Source organism: Cervus elaphus, chromosome 9 (genome assembly GCF_910594005.1).
Source record: "Cervus elaphus chromosome 9, mCerEla1.1, whole genome shotgun sequence".
Taxonomy (NCBI): Eukaryota; Metazoa; Chordata; class Mammalia; order Artiodactyla; family Cervidae; genus Cervus; species Cervus elaphus.
In genome coordinates this window covers 9089743-9109427 of record NC_057823.1, presented here as the reverse complement: position 1 = coordinate 9109427, position 19685 = coordinate 9089743, and the positions used below count along the sequence as shown (strand labels likewise).

The 19685-nt window shown below is 50.7% G+C and overlaps 1 protein-coding gene across 1 annotated transcript; it reads left to right on the top strand.

Annotated features, from left to right (window-relative positions):
* The first annotated feature begins 8272 nt into the window (after positions 1-8272).
* On the top strand, positions 8273-19405 carry CCDC124 (coiled-coil domain containing 124). The gene is made up of 5 exons (XM_043910976.1): positions 8273-8415; positions 14075-14244; positions 17993-18182; positions 18689-18803; positions 18943-19405. The coding sequence occupies exons 2-5, from the start codon at positions 14086-14088 to the stop codon at positions 19148-19150; spliced, it is 672 nt and encodes a 223-aa protein (XP_043766911.1). The 5' UTR covers positions 8273-8415; positions 14075-14085; the 3' UTR covers positions 19151-19405.
* The last annotated feature ends 280 nt before the right edge of the window (positions 19406-19685 follow it).

Below are 19685 nucleotides of genomic sequence, written 5' to 3'. Positions count from 1 at the left end.
TGAACAGGTTCTTTGGGGAGAAACAATTCAACCCTCAACATCCACCTTCTGAATCGTTCAAAGGAATAGTTATTACATTTTTGTCAGCAGAATCAGGTGGGGAGTGAAGGCACAGCAATCCTAGCCGTTATCCAGAAGAGTAGCTGTGGTCTATGAAACACACACAAGAGAGTTGTTTTCCTACTTAAGTGGCAGAAGAAAACCGTGGAGATCTGTAGAGCAGGATGGTGAGGAAGAGCATACTGAGAAGACTTTGAGCCATTTAATATAGGGTGTCAAAATATGATAACAGGCAAGACGAATAGGGTGAAGACTAAAAACGAGCCGTGAAATCAGAAAATTAATCTTGTCTTTTTGGGTGGAGCTGTCCAAAGCTGCAGTCATCAGCTTGATCCTATGGTTACAGAGTGGGGGGTTGGGGCACCGATGTTTAAAATAGCCAGTTATTTTACTAGAGAAATGAGTTTATTCAGGAAAGGCAGTTCAGTTCAGTTCAGTCGCTCAGTCGTGTCCAACTCTTTGGGACCCCATGGACTACAGCATGCTAGGCTTTCCTGTCCATCACCAACTCCCAGAGCTTGCTTAGACTCATGTCCATCGAGTCGGTGATGCCATCCAACCATCTCATCCTCAGTTGTCCCCTTCTCCTCCTGCCTTCAGTCTTTCCCAGCATCAGGGTCCTTTACAATGAGTCAGTTCTTCACATCAGGTGGCCAAAGTATTGGAGTTTCAGCTTCAGCATCAGTCCCACCAATGAATAGTCAGGACTGATCTCCTTTAGAATTGACTGGTTTGATCTCTTTGCAGTCCAAGGGACTCTCAAGAGTTTTCTTCAACACCACAGTTCAAAAGCACCAATTCTTCGGCGCTCAGCTTTCTTTATGGTCCAACTCTCACATCATACATGACGACTGGAAAAACCATAGCTTTGACTAAATGGACCTTTGTAGGCAAAGTGACATCTCAGCTTTTTAATATGCTGTCTAGGTTGGTCATAGCTTTTCTTCCAAGGAGCAAGCGTCTTTTAATTTCATGGCTGCAGTCATCATCTGCAGTGACTTTGGAGTCCAAGAAAATTTCAAGAATCCTCAATTTAAGGTCTCCCAATGGAATGGACATCCACTGGTCAGGATAAGAGGACACAGGGTTTTTAATTGGAAAACACAGATCCTCCCATCTGCACCAGTCTTACTTTTGCACTTGTTATTTTTTATTTATTTATTTATTTATTTTTTTTCCAGTGGGTTTTGTCATACATTGATATGAATCAGCCATAGATTTACACGTATTCCCCATCCCGATCCCCCCTCCCACCTCCCTCTCCACCCAATTCCTCTGGGTCTTCCCAGTGTACCAGGCCGGAGCACTTGTCTCATGCATCCCACCTGGGCTGGTGATCTGTTTCACCATAGATAGTATACATGCTGTTCTTTTGAAATATCCCACCCTCACATTCTCCCACAGAGTTCAAAAGTCTGTTCTGTATTTCTGTGTCTCTTTTTCTGTTTTGCATATAGGGTTATCGTTGCCATCTTTCTAAATTCCATATATATGTGTTAGTATGCTGTAATGTTCTTTATCTTTCTGACTTACTTCACTCTGTATAATGGGCTCCAGCTTCATCCATCTCATTAGGACTGGTTCAAATGAATTCTTTTTAATGGCTGAGTAATATTCCATGGTGTATATGTACCACAGCTTCCTTATCCATTCATCTGCTGATGGGCATCTAGGTTGCTTCCATGTCCTGGCTATTATAAACAGTGCTGCGATGAACATTGGGGTGCACGTGTCTCTTTCAGATCTGGTTTCCTCAGTGTGTATGCCCAGAAGTGGGATTGCTGGGTCATATGGCAGTTCTATTTCCAGTTTTTTAAGAAATCTCCACACTGTTTTCCATAGCGGCTGTACTAGTTTGCATTCCCACCAACAGTGTAAGAGGGTTCCCTTTTCTCCACACCCTCTCCAGCATTTATTGCTTGTAGACTTTTGGATAGCAGCCATCCTGACTGGCGTGTAATGGTACCTCATTGTGGTTTTGATTTGCATTTCTCTAATAATGAGTGATGTTGAGCATCTTTTCATGTGTTTGTTAGCCATCTGTATGTCTTCTTTGGAGAAATGTCTGTTTAGTTCTTTGGCCCATTTTTTGATTGGGTCATTTATTTTTCTGGAATTGAGGTGCAGGAGTTGCTTGTATATTTTTGAGATTAATCCTTTGTCTGTTTCTTCATTTGCTATTATTTTCTCCCAATCTGAGGGCTGTCTTTTCACCTTGCTTATAGTTTCCTTTGTAGTTACTTTTGCACTTGTTATTTACAGAGCCTGATGAAACTATTTCCATCGAGACTCAAGGGCAGATTTCCTCTAACGGCTTTTTTTTTCTTTTCTTGTTTTTCTTTCTTTCTTTATTTTTTTTATTTATTTATTTATTTTTTTATTTTGTTATCTAACGGCTCTTTTAGAACACTGTCTCATGAGGTTTCAGGTGATGCTTGGACCACTTGCATGGTCACTATGGAAAGCAGCTTGCGTGTGTTAGTGATACTGTGTGAATGTCCTCTGAGTTTCCTGCAGTATTTAGTCACATTAGCCTGTGATAGGGCAGACTTCAGGACTGGGAGTAGAATCATCAAATGCATGACAGTCTACTGTTTACTCACAATGAGATAACTTTCAGGTCCTTGAGGGGTTTGATTTTTCAGGCCGACAAAGGCTACTGGCAAGTTTAAATCTTGGAATTTGGAAGATTTCTGAGATCTTTGCTATGTCTTCTTTTAGAATTCCATTAGTTGAAGTCACAATATCCTGGCTATTTTAGGCTAAGAGAAATCTATCAGGAAATGAATTCCACGTGTTTCTTTTTACTTTTTGTGGTGCCTGCCGGCTGCTGCTATTTAGTTGCTCAGTGGTGTCCAACTCTTTGTGACCCCATGGATTGTAGCCCATCAGGCTCCTCTGTCCAAGGGATTTCTCAAGCAAGAATACTGGGGTGGGTTGCCATTTCCCTCTCTAGGGGATCTTCCCAACCCAGGGATTGATCCCACATCTCCTGCTTCACAGGCGGATTCTTTACCACTGAGCCACCTGGGAAGCCCCTAGGACGTTTTAAGCCATATTAGTGGCCTACCTTACATTTCTTTTTCTTTTTAAATGTAATTGGCTATGCCAGGTCTTAGTTGTGGCACATGGCATCTTGCGGCATGCACTCTTAATTGCAGCATGTGGGATCTAGTTCCCCGACCAGGGATTGAACTGGTTCCCCTTCATTGGGAGTGCAGAATCTTTGCTACTGAGCCATCATGAAAGTCCACTTATTTCTAATGGACAGTACAGCTCTATAAGATTGTTCCTCAGTCGAGATAATTTTTTTTAATATTATTTATTTTTATTTTTGCCTGCCCCGGGTCTTCGTTGCTGTGTGAGGGCTTTGTCTCCTTGCAGCAAGTGAGGGCCCCTCTTCGTGTGGTGCTGGCTTCTCTTGTGGAGCCAAAGGGCTCAGTCGTTGGGACACTTGGGCTTAGCTGCTCCATGGCATGTGGGATCTTCCTGGAGGAGAGATCGAAACCAAGGCCCCTGCATTTGCAGGCGGATTCTTAACCACTGGACCCCCAGGGATAAGTCTTTAACACAGGGGGGCAATTGTGAATTCTCCTCTGGGGAGGGGAGAAGGAGGACCAGGTTTATAGTGTCATGGTGATGGAGAGTCACACGTGAAGGAGAAAGCAGGAATATGTCAATATGTCTCAAGAGCTGAGAAATGCTGTTTTCTGTCTGAAGCGCAGTCTGCAGGAATGGGGTCCAGTAAATTGAGCGGAGACCCCGGAACCCAGTCGCTGAAGCTCCGGCAAATTCTGCTGCTGCTTCTCTAGCTCTTACGAAGGGTTACAGAATCCAATGAACTGCTGAAAAAATAAACAGTGGTGTGGGGCAACTCCCATGTGACTGAGTCAAGAATCCCACTGCTCTCTCCAGCCCTTTCATTGAACAACAACAAAACACAAAAGAATTTGTGGATCTAGAATGCAAGAAACAAATACTTTTTTTTTTAAATCAGGTAAAGACACACAATGTTTTTATTGATGTCTACATCAGTGAAACAAAGTATTCACTGCAAGGTACAAACTTTTTTAGCTTGAAAAGTACAAAATCTTCTTATATTTGAACATAAAATATCTTGCTGAATTTGAAAAGTATGTTTTAAAGTGAAATTCATTACTCATCAGTTATTTTGAGACTATGGAACAAAGAAAAGTGATGTTAATTGGGGCTGCTTAAACTGTATCTTTTGCAGATGTTTTTTCTTAAAAATTCCTTTACACTTTTACAGTCATAATTAGATATAAAATGATCAATAGATTTTATACTATATTTATTTTCTGGACATTATTATTTCCTTTAGTTTATGAATGTAACCAGAAAGTTGTTCTATTGAGTGTTAAAAATTACTCCTCTTGTGCGTTCACTGTTCACACTGCTGTTGGGGGACATTTTATTGCCTAAAACCTTTTATAATTCAGCTCTAGGGTCTAGGCTTTTTGTTTTGCTTTGTTTAGGCTGAGAATCTTCTCACCTATTTCTAGTTTCTTAAGAGTTTCTGTTAGGAATGTGTGTTTGTTGTTGTTTAGTTGCTGAGTCGTGGTTGATTCTTTTGCCGTCTGTAGCCCACCAGGCTCCAAAACAAAAACCTTTGAAACTACTTTTTATTTTTTATTATTATTATTTTTTTTAGTTCTACCACTTTATTGCTACCAACCCATCTCCCTCCACCCTCGTGCACACATACTCAGTCATGTAACCCCATGGACTTCAGCCTGCCAGACTCCTCTGTCCATGGATTTTTCCAGGCAAGAATCCTGGAGTGGGTTGACATTTCCTTCTCCAGAAACTGCTTTTTAAAAAGTAATCTTTGTGCTTCCAAGTGACTGTGCTTCCTTTAACCTGAGACGTATACCGATGACCATACATTGAAAGATATTTATCTTAGCATATTTTACTTCAATACAATGAACAGAGGAATACGGCTCTTTTTGATTTGTCACTTTTTAAACTAATCCTAAATTTGGTAAATGAAAAAGCTCTAACAGTTTGAAATTAATTAAAATATGGAGAATTCTAGACAAGTTTGATATTCCTGTTGTCCTTGCTTCTTTAGGTGAAGGAACACATACCTGTTACCTAAAGGCAATTTCAGGAGGCCCAAAGGGAGTTGACGCATAAAAGACATCTTCAGGGTTGTGTTCAGGTAGGACATAGATGGGCTCCAGGTTGGCCATCTACAATCAGCCACTTTCCCCTTGGCATTCCCTGAGATGAGATACGGGTGGGCTCCAGTTGAAGAATTTACAACCAACAAAAACAGGGTAATAGCCAGTCTTTGTCTCTTATCTTAAGGGAATAATCATGGCATGGACAAAGGATAAAACCCTGTCTGCTAAGGGAGACGCTACACCTGTGCAGAAAGGCTCCTTGAGTCAAAAGTCAGAGGATAATTCCAGGCCATGATGAGTCTTGCTCCTCCCAGAAGCCTTCATTTCAAGCTCCATCTTGGCGAAGGTGCACATGGGCACCCCAGGGGAGGGTCCTGAGACAAATTAACCAGCAAGGGCAAACAAGGTGATGGCCTGAGGGAAGACAGATGGAGAAAACAGCCCCTTGATAAAGGATTTAAACTTCCCAAAGGCACAGCTCTCTCTCTGAGCTTGCCCATGCCCCTTTCCACATGTACTTTTCTTTTCAATAAACTTTTTTACATTATTCTTTACGTTCTACCTCCTCGATTGAATTCGTTCTTGGCTAGGCAGGAAAAGACTAGGGACTCTAGCCCTAATTGCTGGCTCCTGTGGTCCAGTGGTTAGAACTCCTGGTCTGGGAAACCAAGACCCTGCTTCCAGCTGCTGCTCACCGCTGCGACCACGTCCAGAATTAGTGTTACTCTGAGTCTGGGAAATGTAAAACCGTGACAGTGGCTGGAGGAAAAATGTAAGTCATATAGAAAAGAAACTATTTTCACAGCAATAAACAATGGCTATTAGGGATTTTTTTTTTTTTTTTTAAGTAACGGATCTCTGGGACTTCTCTGGTGGTCCAGTGGCTAAGACTCTGAGCTCTGAATGCAGGGGGCCCAGGTTTGATCCCCGGTCAGGGAAATAGATCTCACTTGCCCCAACTAAGACCTGACGCAGTTAACTAAATAAAATTGTTTAACAAATTTTAAAAAAGTAAAGGATCCTTTCAAAAAACAATTTGGGAACATTTAAAAAAACATGAGAGTTAACAAAAATTGAGGGACCAAAGACATCATCTGCTCAACTTAACAGCAAGTAACAGTCATTCTACAGGAAAACCAAGACCCAAATTTGAATTTTCCTCATTGTGTATTCACGTAACAATTGCAGTGCAGGATTTGCTAATATATCTCTGTATGTGAGTGTTTAGGCACTACGGATATATGAAAATACAAACATATAACAGTGAAACAGAATATCATTGTATCAAATAAAACCTTGTGAGTCATGATCTGCCAGCAGACTTCTGTAACCCACTCAACAAGGGGCACAACTTCCAGCCAAGGTTAGAATCATTTTTTGTATGACTTCCTGACTCTTGAGTCCCAGGAGACCAGGGACAGTGACTATCTCATTCACTGCTGTGTTCCCAACACAGGCCCACAGTAGATCCTCAATATTTACTTGAGAATATGAGCATCTAAGAGCTATAGAATGTCAGAACAACAGAAGTCAAGAGCCCTCAGGGTTGGGAGACATGCCCTCTAGCCTGCGAGGTGGCAGAAATCACCTTGCAGAAGACTTAGCTTGTTCTGGAACGATTCACTTGAACTGCACCCCCTCAGTTATGTCAATAGACCTAAGAGGCTCCCTGTCCTCAGGAAGGTGTGACAAGTCTGGCTCTTTTTGTGAAATTTTTAAAAAAATTTATTATTTTTTTTAAAAACCTGGCTCTTTACCAGCAGAAGCTTAATTAGGTGTTGCCTTTGGCACCTCCACACCCCACCCAATACTGAACAAGGATAAATGTTTATGCTGAGCCCCTTCTTGTTGGTGACAAATATCACATCAGGTGAACCGGTTCCATCTGCCGGATATCATAACCAAAGGGGAGACGGAAAAGAAACACTTAAACCAACAAAGCAAGTTGATGCAACGCATGAAATAAAAACAGGGCTGGGGTGGGGAACCACTACTTGGAGAGGTCCGAGGTCTTTCTCAGGAAGCGGTATGAGCCAAGGCCTGAAGGAAGTGAGGGAGTAGTCCATGGGCAAAGCTGAGGGCAGAAGGAACAGCACAGGCGAATTCCCTGAGCAGGACTGTGCTTGGCATTTCGGAGAAAGGAGGCTGGTGTGGCTGCAGCTGAGCGAGAATAAAAGAGGCGGCAGATGAGATGGGAAGGTGGGGTGAGTCCTGCAGTGCAGTAGGGAACCATCTGAGGCTAGCGAGCAAGGGAGATTCACAGTCCCACTTAGGTCCCAGCAATGTCACTGGTGTTGCTTTTCGAAGAATGGACTCTGTGGTCCTGCCTAAATCGTCCTGTCTAAACCCCTAAATCCCTGCCCTGCTTCCCCCCTATAGCTAGACCCAGTATAATCATTTTCAGACCCCTAGTACTACCGTTGTAATAGATGAGGACACTGCAGAAAATCTTGTATAGGTGCCTACGACAAACTGCGCCCCGTCCCAAACCTAATTGTTGAATAAGATCAAAGAGTAAGGTGTGTGCGGGGGCGGTGGAGAGCAATCCCAGAGGAAGGGTTCACTAGAAATTTTGAGTCCTTCCATTACATTTTGCTCAAATTCCATTCCTGGTCTGTAAGCTGTTTCCTCAACCTGGAGGGCGCAGTGTTTTCGTTTCTCTGTCCCTTTCTTCTGCTCCCTACCGCTCAAGCTTCGCAGTAGGGAGGCAGACAGTGAGGAGCAGGAGAGCGGCTTCAAAGCACAAAGCGATGGCAAAGGGCCTAGGAGGCTTCCACAAGCGAAGCCCTTATACCGGCCACGCGGGGACCGCGGTTTCTGGCGCGCCCTGGCGGCCAAGCAACTCTGGACTGACGCCGCCAGACCCACGTGTGAAACCGAGGACGCCGTTTTTCTTCTGGGCAACGGACATCTTGGTAAGGATAATGGTCCAGTTTGTAGTTTCTGCTCCCCTCTCCTGACTAGTTAGTATATGAAGTGAGCGGAAGAGATGAGGATTTATAAAATATTCGCTTCTTGCAGACAAAAACAAATAGCTAACGCCCTCGACTTGGACTGGAGATCAACGCAGCATTTCCTCTACCAAGATGGCGACGAAGCCCAGACGTAATCAGCACGCGCCGCCTGGGGTGGGGGGCGGTTCTCCATGCGCAAGCCCCGCGGTGACGTCACGGAGGTGCGACCGGGCCGGGGCCGGGGGAAGGAGGTAGGAGCGACAGCGGCGCGGGCGGAGCCGGGGGGCGGGGTGCGGGTGAGCCCCGCGGGGTAGCAGGACCTGAGACCACCTCCCTGGGAGGGCTGGAGGTGGGGTTCTCAGAGACGAATGCTCTTCCGACCTCCAGTCTCCTGGGTTCCCGCGGGGGCTATCCCCATTTCCCAGAGCGGACGATTGAGATCCAGCGGGACAGCGTCGTGTTCGAAGCTCCTTAGTTCTGGTAGTGCTCCTGAGCAGCTTACAGGCTTGGGGGTGAGAGAGCTGGGTACGGACGTCCCTGGCCTCATGCAGTAGGATCAGGGCTGGAGAGAGGGACGACGGGCTGGAGGAGCCTAGAAGGGGTAGCTGGAGGATTTCTTGGAGGGGGCGGCGTTGAGTTTCATGTTTTATTCTATCTCTTACTTTCACATCTAATCAGCCACGTGGGTTTTGATTCCCTCCCAAGTGTACTCCCTGCTTTAACCAAAACCACTCATTAGACCCCCTCCTGCTTGAGTTTCATGCTTTTGTCTCAGTCCTCCGTTCACCATCTCAGCAGCCCCAGAGGGCTCTGAGGTCCTAGGAGGGCTGGGAGGTCCTCCGCACCTTCCCTTTACCCTGGAATAGAAATCCGCTCTACCCAGCCTGCCTCCCCCCGACCACTGGGGGCTTGGGTCTCCCCACACCCTTAGGGTTTTCCTTTGATGTCTCCTCCAGGAAACACTTTGACACCCTCTGGGTCAGAAGCTCCCTCCCGACTTCCCCTGGCACCTGCATGGTCCCATCGCAGCTCTGATCTGGAATTAACACTCCTGTTGTCTGTATCGCACCCAGCCTGGGAATCCCGTTTAATCTGGAAGCCCATCGGCACTGCCTCTTTCCCCAGCATCCCACTGATAGTAGGTGCTGCAGTTCATGTTTCAGTTCAGTCGCTCAGTCATGTCCGACTCTTTGCGACCCCATGAACCGCAGCACGCCAGGCCTCCCTGTCCATCCAGCAGTGCATGTTTACTGAATGACAAAGTGTGTGTGTGTTTATTAAACAGAAGAAAAGCTGTCTGTTTTAGTCAGCTCTGGCTGCCCTAACAAAATACCACTGACTGGGTGGCTTAAACAGCAAAAATGTATTTGCTCACAGTTGTGGAGGCTGGGAAGTCTAAGATCAAGTTGTCAACCAGTTTGGTTCCTGGTGCAGGCTTCTTCCTGAATTGCTGCAGATGGCCACCTCACTGTGTTCTCACATGGTGAAGAGAGCAAGTTCTGGTGTCTTTTTCTTCTTAAAGGGGCACCAGCTCTGTTAGATTAGGACCCCACTCTTACGACCTCATTTACCCGTTATCATCTCCTCAGATATCTTGTCTCTGAATACAGTCACATTGAGGGTTAGTCAGTCACAAAATCAACATGTAAATTTTGGAGGGACATAACTATTTCAGTCTTGGCCTGAAGGAGGTGGTCAAAAAAGCCCTTTTCAGGCTTTGGGATGGAATCAGTCTTAAGCAACAGGGGGAGGGGAGGGGACTCCCCCATCTGAGTTGCTGTGAGTGGGCAGGGTTTTCACAGGAGGTGGGTGTATCAGGTGAAGGCACAGCTAGAGAAAAGGCTCAGAGGCTGGGAGGAAAGTGAGCGGGAAGAGAAATGAGAAGCTGAGTTTGGACACAACACAGAGTGTGAAGTAAATACTGAGGGCACCCTGGAAATAAATGCTTGTTTATTCATTTGCTCAAAATATTTTTGAGCCCCCATTGTACAGGACACTGATCAAGGCAGTCCCAGCCCTGCCGTTGCGGAGCTCTCTGCCTAGTGGGGGAGATGGTTGTTGTTCAGTCGCTCAGTCGTGTCTGACTCTTTTTGAGTCCCCATGGACTGCAGCCGGCTAGGCTCCTCTGTTCTTCACTATCCCCTGGAGTTTGCTCAAATTCATGGCCACTGAGTCAGTGATGATATCCAACCATCTCATCCTCTGCCACCCTCTTTTCCCCTTGCCTTCAGTGTCTCCCAGCATCAGGGTGTTTTCCAGTGAATATACTCTTCGCATCAGGTGGCCAAAGTGTTGGAGCTTCAGCATCAGTCCTTCCAATGAATATTCAGGGTTGATTTCCTTTAGGATTGACTGGTTTGATCCCCTTGCAGTCGAAGGGACTCTAAAGAGTTCTCCAGCACCACAATTCAAAAGCATCAGTTCTTTGGCAGTCAGCCTTCTTTACGGTCCAACTCTCACATCCATAACATGACTACCGGAAAAACCTTAGCTTTGACTATGTGGACCTTTGTCAGCAAAGTAATGTCTCTGCTTTTTAATACACTATCTAGGTTTGTCATAGCTTTTCTTTCAAGGAGCAAGCATCTTTTAATTTCGTTTGTTCAATAATCCTGTAAATGAACACAAGACAGCAACCCAAACAAGTACCTCAGGAGAAAGTTTGTCATCTGAGAGTCAAGGGGAGTTTCCAGAAAGGGTTCCTGAAGGTGGCAACACTTTTGCGCTGGGCCCCCGAAGTTTCAGTTGGAATTAACTGGGTAAAAAGAGGAACAAATGTGGAGGGCACAGCAAGTGCAAAGGCCCTGAGGTAGGAACCTGCATAGTAGGTTTGAAAAAAGGCAAGGCAACTGGTGTGGCTGCTGTTGAGAGGGTGAGGGGGAAATGGGGGCGTTTGCTCTACTGAAAGTGTGACCTCCACCGACTTCTTAGTGATCTCCTGGGGAGTCCAGAAGAGGTTTTCTGGTGGGCACAATGTAGATGCTCAGTAATGAATGTTTGATTTAGGGGGCTCAGGAGCAGGATGGGGATCAGGCTGGCATATTCAGCCCTTTTGTGGCAGGTCTTACAACCTGTGCATAGAGGGACTGTAATCAACCTCACTTCTCAGATGAGGAAGCTGAGGCTCAAGGGGAGCATGTCAGCCGCAACTGCAGAGCCAGGACTTAACCCTGAGTCTCCTGGGTCCACTGATCTCCCCAACTGTGCCCTGCTCTTCCCTGTGGGACTTGGTCCCCCACCTCAGCCTGGAGGGACTACCTCTGTGTCAGGGGCACCAGCGGCCTCAAGACCCGGTCTGCCTTGATGTTCCCTGAAGGGCCAGCTGGCAGCCTGGGGTGAGGCAAGGATTGGGACCAAGTTGGGACTGAGCGGCTGGGCCTGGGTTGGAATCTGGGCCCCTCCACTAAGCCACGGGGTGGCCTTGAGCATGTCACCCTGTCAAAGCCTCAGGTTCTTCATCCGTAAAATGGAAGAAAAGTACCTGGCCTTTGCTGCTGTCAGGGGGTGACAGAATGTAGACTGCAACATCAGTCAGTCGGCGCTCCGGTTATTGCCCAGCTCCATCTGACTCCAAGCCTCTGGCTCTGCCCACAGCACCATCCTAATTCCCTCAGCATTGACTGCCACCCTCAGCCCTCGCCCAGCCACGTGACAGCATGAATCAGAATATTTTCATGACCTGCTCAGAGCTGCCTAAAAGTTCTCTGGTGCCCAGAGAATAAAATCCTTGCTCTTCCTTACCCCCAAGATCCTGATCGATCAGCCTCTCACTTTCCCTGTCCCTTCCCCTCCCTCCCAGCAGCACTCCATGCCCCCACCTCCCTCCCAGTCTCTTCCTCCCCCTCCCCTCCTCCTCTCTCCTCCCCACCTCCCCTTCCCTCTCTCCTCCCCTCCTCCCCTCCCCCCTTCTCCCACCTCCCCTCCCCCTCTCTCCCTACTCCCACCTCTCCTCCCCCTCTACTCCTCTCCTCCCCTCCCTCTCTCTCCCTTCTCCCAACTCCCCCTCTCTCCCTTCTCCATCAGCCCCTTCTCCCACCTCCTCCTCTCCTCCCCACCTCCCCTCCCTCCTCTCCTCCCCACCTCTCCTCCCCCTCTCTCCCTTCTCCCACCTCCTCACTCACCCCACTGGCCTCAGTGGCTTCCATGCTTTCTCTAGTGCATGACTTTCCTGCCACAGGGTCTTTGCACATCCTGGGCCCTCTGTCCAGGCGTGTCAGCCGTTCATTCCCACAGGGCTGCTTCCAGTCCATCTTTCAGGTCTCAGCTTGGCCATCACCTGCCAGGGTTGTGAGAATTCACTAAGACACTGTGTGTAAAGCACTGCAGCTGCTGCAAATGGGAGCTGATGTTAGAGTTTCCAGAGGGGCTCGAGGTGGATTTCCCCTCTTCCATAAGCCACACAGCTAGGAGGTGGGTGGGGGTGGGTTGCCTGGTGGTCCTGAGTCAGGATGGACCCCACATTCTCTCCCCTTCTTTCTTGGTTGCTGGGCCTACTTCTCCAAGATTCACTGAGGGACTGAGCTGGAGATTCTCAGTGGGGAGAGAATGACTCAGGAATGAGGAACACCAGCCCATTTCCCAGATGAGGAAAATTGAGGCCTGGAGAGCTGAAGGCTTGTGCCATGACCTGGCAGTGCTTGTGTCAGCACTCTGGGGGGAGGCTGCTCTTAATTTCTTGGTTTCCCTTCCTCACCTGAAAGGCAGGCTTTGGAGGTGAGGCCCCAGGCTCAGGCCTGTGCAGCTTGGCTAGGTACCCTGACTTCCCATTCTCACAAGGGAATGAGGACAGTCCCCGTGTTTAAGACTTTGTGCTGTGCCAATGAGCTGAGTCACTCAGTCGTATCTGATTCTTTGTGACCCCGTGGACTGTAGCCCACCAGGCTCCTCTGTCCATGGGATTCTCCAGGCAAGAATCCTGGAGTGGGTTGCCATGTCCTCCCCTAGGGAATCTTCCTGACCCAGGGATCGAACCCACGTCTCCTGCATCTCCTGCGTTGCGGGCAGATTCTTTATTCACTGAGCCACCGAGGAAGCCGGTTTAAGACTTTGGGAGCATTCAGTGAGGTTGGGCCAGATAAAATGCTTAGTACGGGGCCGGGTGTGGGGGGGTAGCACCTCCCATTTGAGTATGTCATGACTACCCCAGCACCCAGCGTGGGGCTCACACAGAGCAGGCGCCCGCCCTGGACAGCAGCTTTGCGGTTGTTGTAACCTCTCCTGGCTGTGTGAGCCTGGGCCGGGTCACTGGGAGTTCAGGGCAACTGCTTACCCAGGGGCAGGGCATTCAGTTGTGGGATCAGAGGAGTGTGGCCTCAGAGGTGGCAGAGTGGGAGGGTCCTCACAGACTGGCCCACAGGGATCTATAGCCACATGACTTGTAAGAGCCGAAAAGTAGAAAGCAACCACAGGTCCACCATCGTGGACAGATGGATAAACATAACGTGGTCCGTCCATACAGTGGAATATTATACAGACACAAAAAAAGGATCAAAGCACTAGCACATGCGCAAACGTGGATGAACCCGAAGCCATGGTGCTAAGCGAAAGAAATGCAGAAGAGGCAAATCCAGAGAGAGGAGATTAGTGGTTGCTGGGGGAGGTGGGTGTGGAGTGATAGCTAATGGGGTCAGGTCTCCTTTTGGGGATGATGGAAATGTTCTGGAACTAAAAAGAGGTGATGGTTACACCGTATTGTGAATGTGCTAAATACCACTGACTTGTGCACTTTAAGATGGTTCCTTGTGTATTACGTGAACTTCACCTCAGATTTTTAAAAAAGAGATTAGTGAGTCTGAAGCCCTGGTTTTATAGACGAAGCCAGAGGCCCCAAGGGGGTCACGGCTGCACAGGTGTGTGAGGCTGTGGATGGCGGATGCCCTTGACTCGCTGTTCCCTGCCCTCGTCTCACAGCCTGCTGAGGGATGCCCAAGAAGTTCCAGGGCGAGAACACCAAGTCGGCAGCGGCCCGGGCACGGAGGGCTGAGGCCAAGGCGGCAGCTGATGCCAAGAAGCAGAAGGAGCTGGAAGATGCCTACTGGAAGGATGAGGACAAACACGTCATGAGGAAGGAGCAGCGCAAGGTGAGTGGGCCCCGGGCCCCCCGCCCCACCTGTGGGCGAGGCAGGGTGGGCAGCGGAGCGGAAGGTGGCGAGAAGCCCCGGGTCTTTGGCCTGAAGGATGAGGCAGCATTGGACATGGAGCACGGGCAAGGAGGGAGACAGCAGCAGAGGCAAAGGCTTGTGCAGAGTCCCTGAGGAGGCCAGGGTTTGGCACGTTTAGGGAATCACAAGCCCTCCCTGGGTTTCTCTCCTTTATGTGATGCCAAGATTAGACAAGACTGGCAGTGCCTCACCCCTGCGCACGCAGGGACACCTGGCAGCAGCTGGCAGCGGAGGGGCTCCTGGCGTGGGCGGGCCGAGCTGCGGGAGGGTGCTCCACACCCAGTGGTCCCACTTCCGACCTGCTGATGCGGCTCTTCCGGGTGTTTATAAAACTACCAGAGGGCAGGGATAGTCGACTGTCTTCTGCTGGGCCCCAGTGCCTGGCACACCGTGGGTGCTTCATTGATGAGAGGTTCAGGGCTGACGCTGACCCACTTTGTCCAGTAGGTGGCGCCAGAAACCATTCTGAGCCGCTTCTCCTCCTCGTCGTCTGGGCGGGTCCCAGGATCCGCCGGGCTGACCCAGGTTCTAGCATAGCAGTGGGGACACCATCCGTGCATGCCCAGTTCTGGGAGAGCCTGGGTACTTTTGTGAGGTTTTCCCATTGTCTTTTTGCGTAGGGAAAGACAGATCCTGCCTTGTTGTTGTTTTGTTTTGTTTTAATTTTGGAAAGAATCATGAAAGAAAGTGAAAGTGAAGTCGCTCAGTCGCGTCTGACTCTTTATGACCCCATGGACTGTAGCCCGCCAGACTGGGATTTTCCAGGCAAGAGTACTGGGGTTGCCATTTCCTTCTCCCCTGCCTTGTTTTTAGTAGGAATTGAATATCACTGATTCCCTTCCCCTTCAACCCCTCCTCCCCCCAATCTCTCCTCCCGCATGCTATATTCTGGGCCCATGGACGTCTTTCAATTTTTCCTTTTGTTTGGGCGGCTTGCGGGATCTTAGTTGCCCGACCAGGGATCGAACTTGTGCCTCCTGCAGTGGGAGTGCACAGTCCCACTAAACTGCCAGGGAAGCCCCTGTCTTTTTTGACTGTCAACATTTTGACAGTACAGGAAAGTTAAAACCCAAAAGAAAAACGAGTGTCTGTCAAGGATCTGTTACCTAGCCAGAAAAGCCAGAGACCTTTCCACAGTCTCAGAGGCAGCAGTCCAGCCCAGCCCCGCTCCTCAGGCCTGCATGTCGGGCTTCCCATCCTTCGGGTGAGGAAACCGGGGCACAGACCAGACAGGAAGCCCAGGTCACGGGGCTGTGAGTGGGGGCTGCAGCCGGGCGGGGGTCTGCCTTCAGGTTTGCAGTGAGTGCCCTTGCCCCAGGGGCATGGCCCAGGGAGCACCTGCCCGTCCCATCACCTGTGCGCACCCCTGGAAGGACGCACAGGCGGAGGTCAGACAGGCAGTAGGGACCAGACGGGCTCTCAAGGCCACTCGACCAGTGGCTGTAGCACAGGCCACCGAACACAGGTAGACCACAGCTTAACCAAAACAGGCCACAGTTTGCCAAGCCCTGGTCTCCAGAACATTCCCAGCCCCCATGCCCCTCCCAGACAGACCCCTTCCTGAGTGGTTTTTATTTTTTTGCCGCAGCAGCAAAAGTGCTGAAACCTAACCACTAGACCACCAGGGAACTCTCCCCCCTGAGTATTTTACATGGAGCCTCTGATGGTTCTTCTTCCTCACTGGCTGGTTTTCTGGGTTCTGTTTATCCCTCTTCCTGCTGATGGGTGAGGGGGCCCACAGTCTCCACAGCACACCTGGTCCCTCTTTCCTACGTGACAGTTGCTTTAAAAAGATATTGTTTCTATGAAAAGAAAATTCGTGTTTGTTCTAGAGCACTAAAAAAACCCAGCACCCCCCCAACCATGTGATACCAAAGGCTTTTCTCACCCGATGCAGTACCCTACAGGCCATGTCCTCCGTTAAATTGGATCTTGCAGCCAGATTTCTCCCTGCTGCCAGGCATCAGCCTCAAGCTGGGCCATAATTCATCGCCCCGCCCGGAGGGTAGCATTTTGTCTCCATTTGTTCCATATTAAGCAACTCGGCAATGAGCACGTGACTCTCTGGGTTCCATCTCGATTATTTATGAGGCTCATTTTTGATGGCTCCGGAATATTCCACCAGTGGCTTCATCCTTCACCCGTCACCAGATGCTGCCAATTGTTAATTGCCCTTTGTAAAAAAAACTGCGAGTGACTTTTTCAGAAAAATTCTGCTGAATGTCAGAGTGTAAATGCTCATGTTCCTGCCTCAGTCCTAGGTCCCAAGAGACTCATGGCCACAGTCTGCATGTCCTTATTGGGTTCTTGGAGCCTCCTGGAATTCATTCATGCATTCGTCCAGCACACTTTTACTTAAGCACCTACTGTGTGCTGGGCCAGGGCCTGCCTCCGGGATGAGCCAGATGATTGAAAGAGTAGAAACAGGGATTTGTGGGACACAGGAAAGAGCCATGCGGTAGGGCAGGTGGATAGGGAGCCAGGAGCTCAGGATGAGCCAGAATTAACCAGGAGAGGAGGCTGGCAGTGGCATTCCAAGTGGGGAGAACAACTAGTGCAAAGGCCCTGAGGCAGGGTTGTGTTGTGGACAGGGTAAACATGGGCTGTACATGCACCACGCAGCGGTCAAGGAGCCTCACGAGGACCAATGGGGAAACCAGTGGGGAAACTCAGACTCAGAGCACAGTGGCCCTACCCCAGGCACCTGACCACAGATATGTCCAAACAGCCTTGACCTTTAAACCTTCCTCCTTTCCTATCAGTCAGGCAGGTTGGAGGGCAGAGGCCCGGTCCTCAGGAACCCCTCTTCTGGGGCCCTTAGTCCTCTCACCGGGGGCACTACCAGGACACAGACCATCTCCAAGGCCCAGAGGGCGGGTAGCAGAGTTGCAGGCAGTGGGTGGGCAGGCGGGGATGCCTGCAGCACAGGGCTCTGTGGGGGTGCTGGGTGGGCGGCAGCAGAATATCTCAAGCCTGTGGCCACACCACGCTACACATGAACCAGAACCTCGTGCTGTTCCCGGAGCAGTGGAGGGCCAGCAGCCAAGGACAAGTACTGTAGGCTACACGTCTCCTCGACCAGCTGGCATCAGAGTCTTCCCGGGGAGCCAGCGTGGGATCAGTCCCAGCCTCTGTGACACCCAGCGGGGAACACTTCAGCAGTGCCTCCCCAAGGCGTGCTGGCCCATAAAATAACCACTGCCCCAGCTGGCAGATGGGTTCCGACCCTCGAGTGGCTCCTGTCGCCTTTGGAATCCAGTACAAACCCTTCCCCATGCCCTTGAGGCTCCCCGTGGTCCCAGCTGTGCCCTCCCCACCTCTTCTCCCTTCACACTTCCCCTCCTCATTCTAACTTCTTGCCATCCCTGTCATGCTAGGTGGTTCCTGCCTCAGGACCTTTGGACCTGCCATTGAAGAATGGACTAAGGACTAAGCCACTAAGGACTCTCCTCTTCCCCAGCCTAGGCATCACTTTTTCTTCTAGAGCCCCCCCACCCCACTGCCTTGCCTGAGGTTCCCACAGACATGTAGGATGGGAGCCCCCAGGCAGGCCCATGGTGCTCCGTGTCCTTACGACTAGCATGGGGTTTAACACACAGCAGAGTCCCCATCACATGGGTTGGGATGCCACTGGGGCAGGGTCCATGCCTGACTCTCCATCCCTCAGGAGGAGAAGGAGAAGCGGCGCCTGGAGCAGCTGGAGCGCAAGAAGGAGACGCAGCGGCTGCTGGAGGAGGAAGACTCAAAGCTCAAAGGTGGCAAGGCCCCCCGGGTGGCCGCCTCCAGCAAGGTCACCCGCGCGCAGATTGAGGAGACTCTCCGCCGAGACCATCAGCACAAGGAAACCCCTGACCCAGGTGGGGCCCGGGCCCACGCTGGAGCTGCCCTTTTACCTGAGAAACGAGAGGCAGTGGGTCCACCCCCTGGACTGAGTCCGGAGGGCCGCCTCACCTCCAAGGAAGCTGTGTGGGCTCCGCAAGGTGAAGGGTGGCTGGGTGGGGTCTCGGCAGGCCTGGCTCTGATCACAGACGGTAGAGGCACGCACGTGTGTAATGACTTACGCCGCGCCTGACCCTAGCCTGTGCTCTCCCGGGTACCCAAGGCTGATGTGGTGCCCCGAGGCGAGGAGAAGGCAGCGGCTTATGAGATGTCTCCTGAGTGGTGGGCTGCAGGGAAGTCAGTCTGGGGGCTGGGGGACAGGACTGGCCCACCCCGGTAGGTAGGACTTGCGGAGGGGGTCGCGTTTGCATCCTCAATCCTCTGCCTGCCTTTCTCCCCTCCGTTCTCTCATCTCCCTGGAGCTCAGCATCTCTGCTCATGTCTCTCTTTCTGGTACATCTCTGTTCCCCGCTCCCGCCCGCAGCCGAGAAAGCCAAAAGCCACTTGGAGGTGCCGTTGGAGGAGAACGTGAACCGCCGCGTGCTGGAGGAGGGCAGCGTGGAGGCGCGCACCATCGAGGACGCCATCGCTGTGCTCAGGTACCCGGCAGAGCCTAGGCCTTGGGGGCGGGGCTTGGGGCGGGGCGGGGTTGAACCTCGGGTGGGGCTAGGCCCCGGGGCGGGGCGCACCACGCCCCAGCCCCCCTGACGCCTGCGTCCTCGCCTGCGTCTTCACCAGCGTGACGGAGGAGGCGGTGGACAGACACCCGGAGCGCCGCATGCGGGCGGCCTTCACTGCCTTTGAGGAGGCGCAGCTGCCGCGGCTTAAGCAAGAAAATCCCAATATGCGGCTGTCGCAGCTGAAGCAGATGCTCAAAAAGGAGTGGCTGCGTTCACCGGATAACCCCATGAACCAGCGGGCGGTGCCCTTCAACACCCCCAAGTGAGCCTGGAACTGGAGGAGCCGCCCGGGCAGGCGATCAGAGTCGCAGCCCCACACGCCCTCCCGCTGGGTCAGCTCCAAGGGCTACAGAGATATCTGGGGCCATGGCGTGTGTCCTAGGGGCTCGGTGGCATCACTGGCCACATCTCCCGCTACAGGGTCCCTGCTGCAGTGACACCCCTGCCCTTCTTGCGCGCACCAGAATCCTGGGCCCGAGTGCCCAATAAAGGTGGCCGGTGAGGCAGAGTGTGCACTTGAAGTCTACGTGGGTATGGGTCGATGCTTGAGTGGGTGGTGGGAGGAGAGCTGGAACGAGGGGCCACAGCCAGAGAAGATGGGGGCCCCCAAAGCGCTCCTGTCCTAACAGGCTAGTGAGATAGTGAGATAGTGTAGAGCAGACAGTGCTCTGCTTCTACCTGGGCCATTGGTCCAGTGAGAGGCCTATACCATCGTCCCCTGGAAGCTTTGCTGGGTTGCTGCAAAGGGGTAGCTCAGAGAGGTTGAGGCACTGGCTCCAGGTCACACAGTACTGCAGAGGT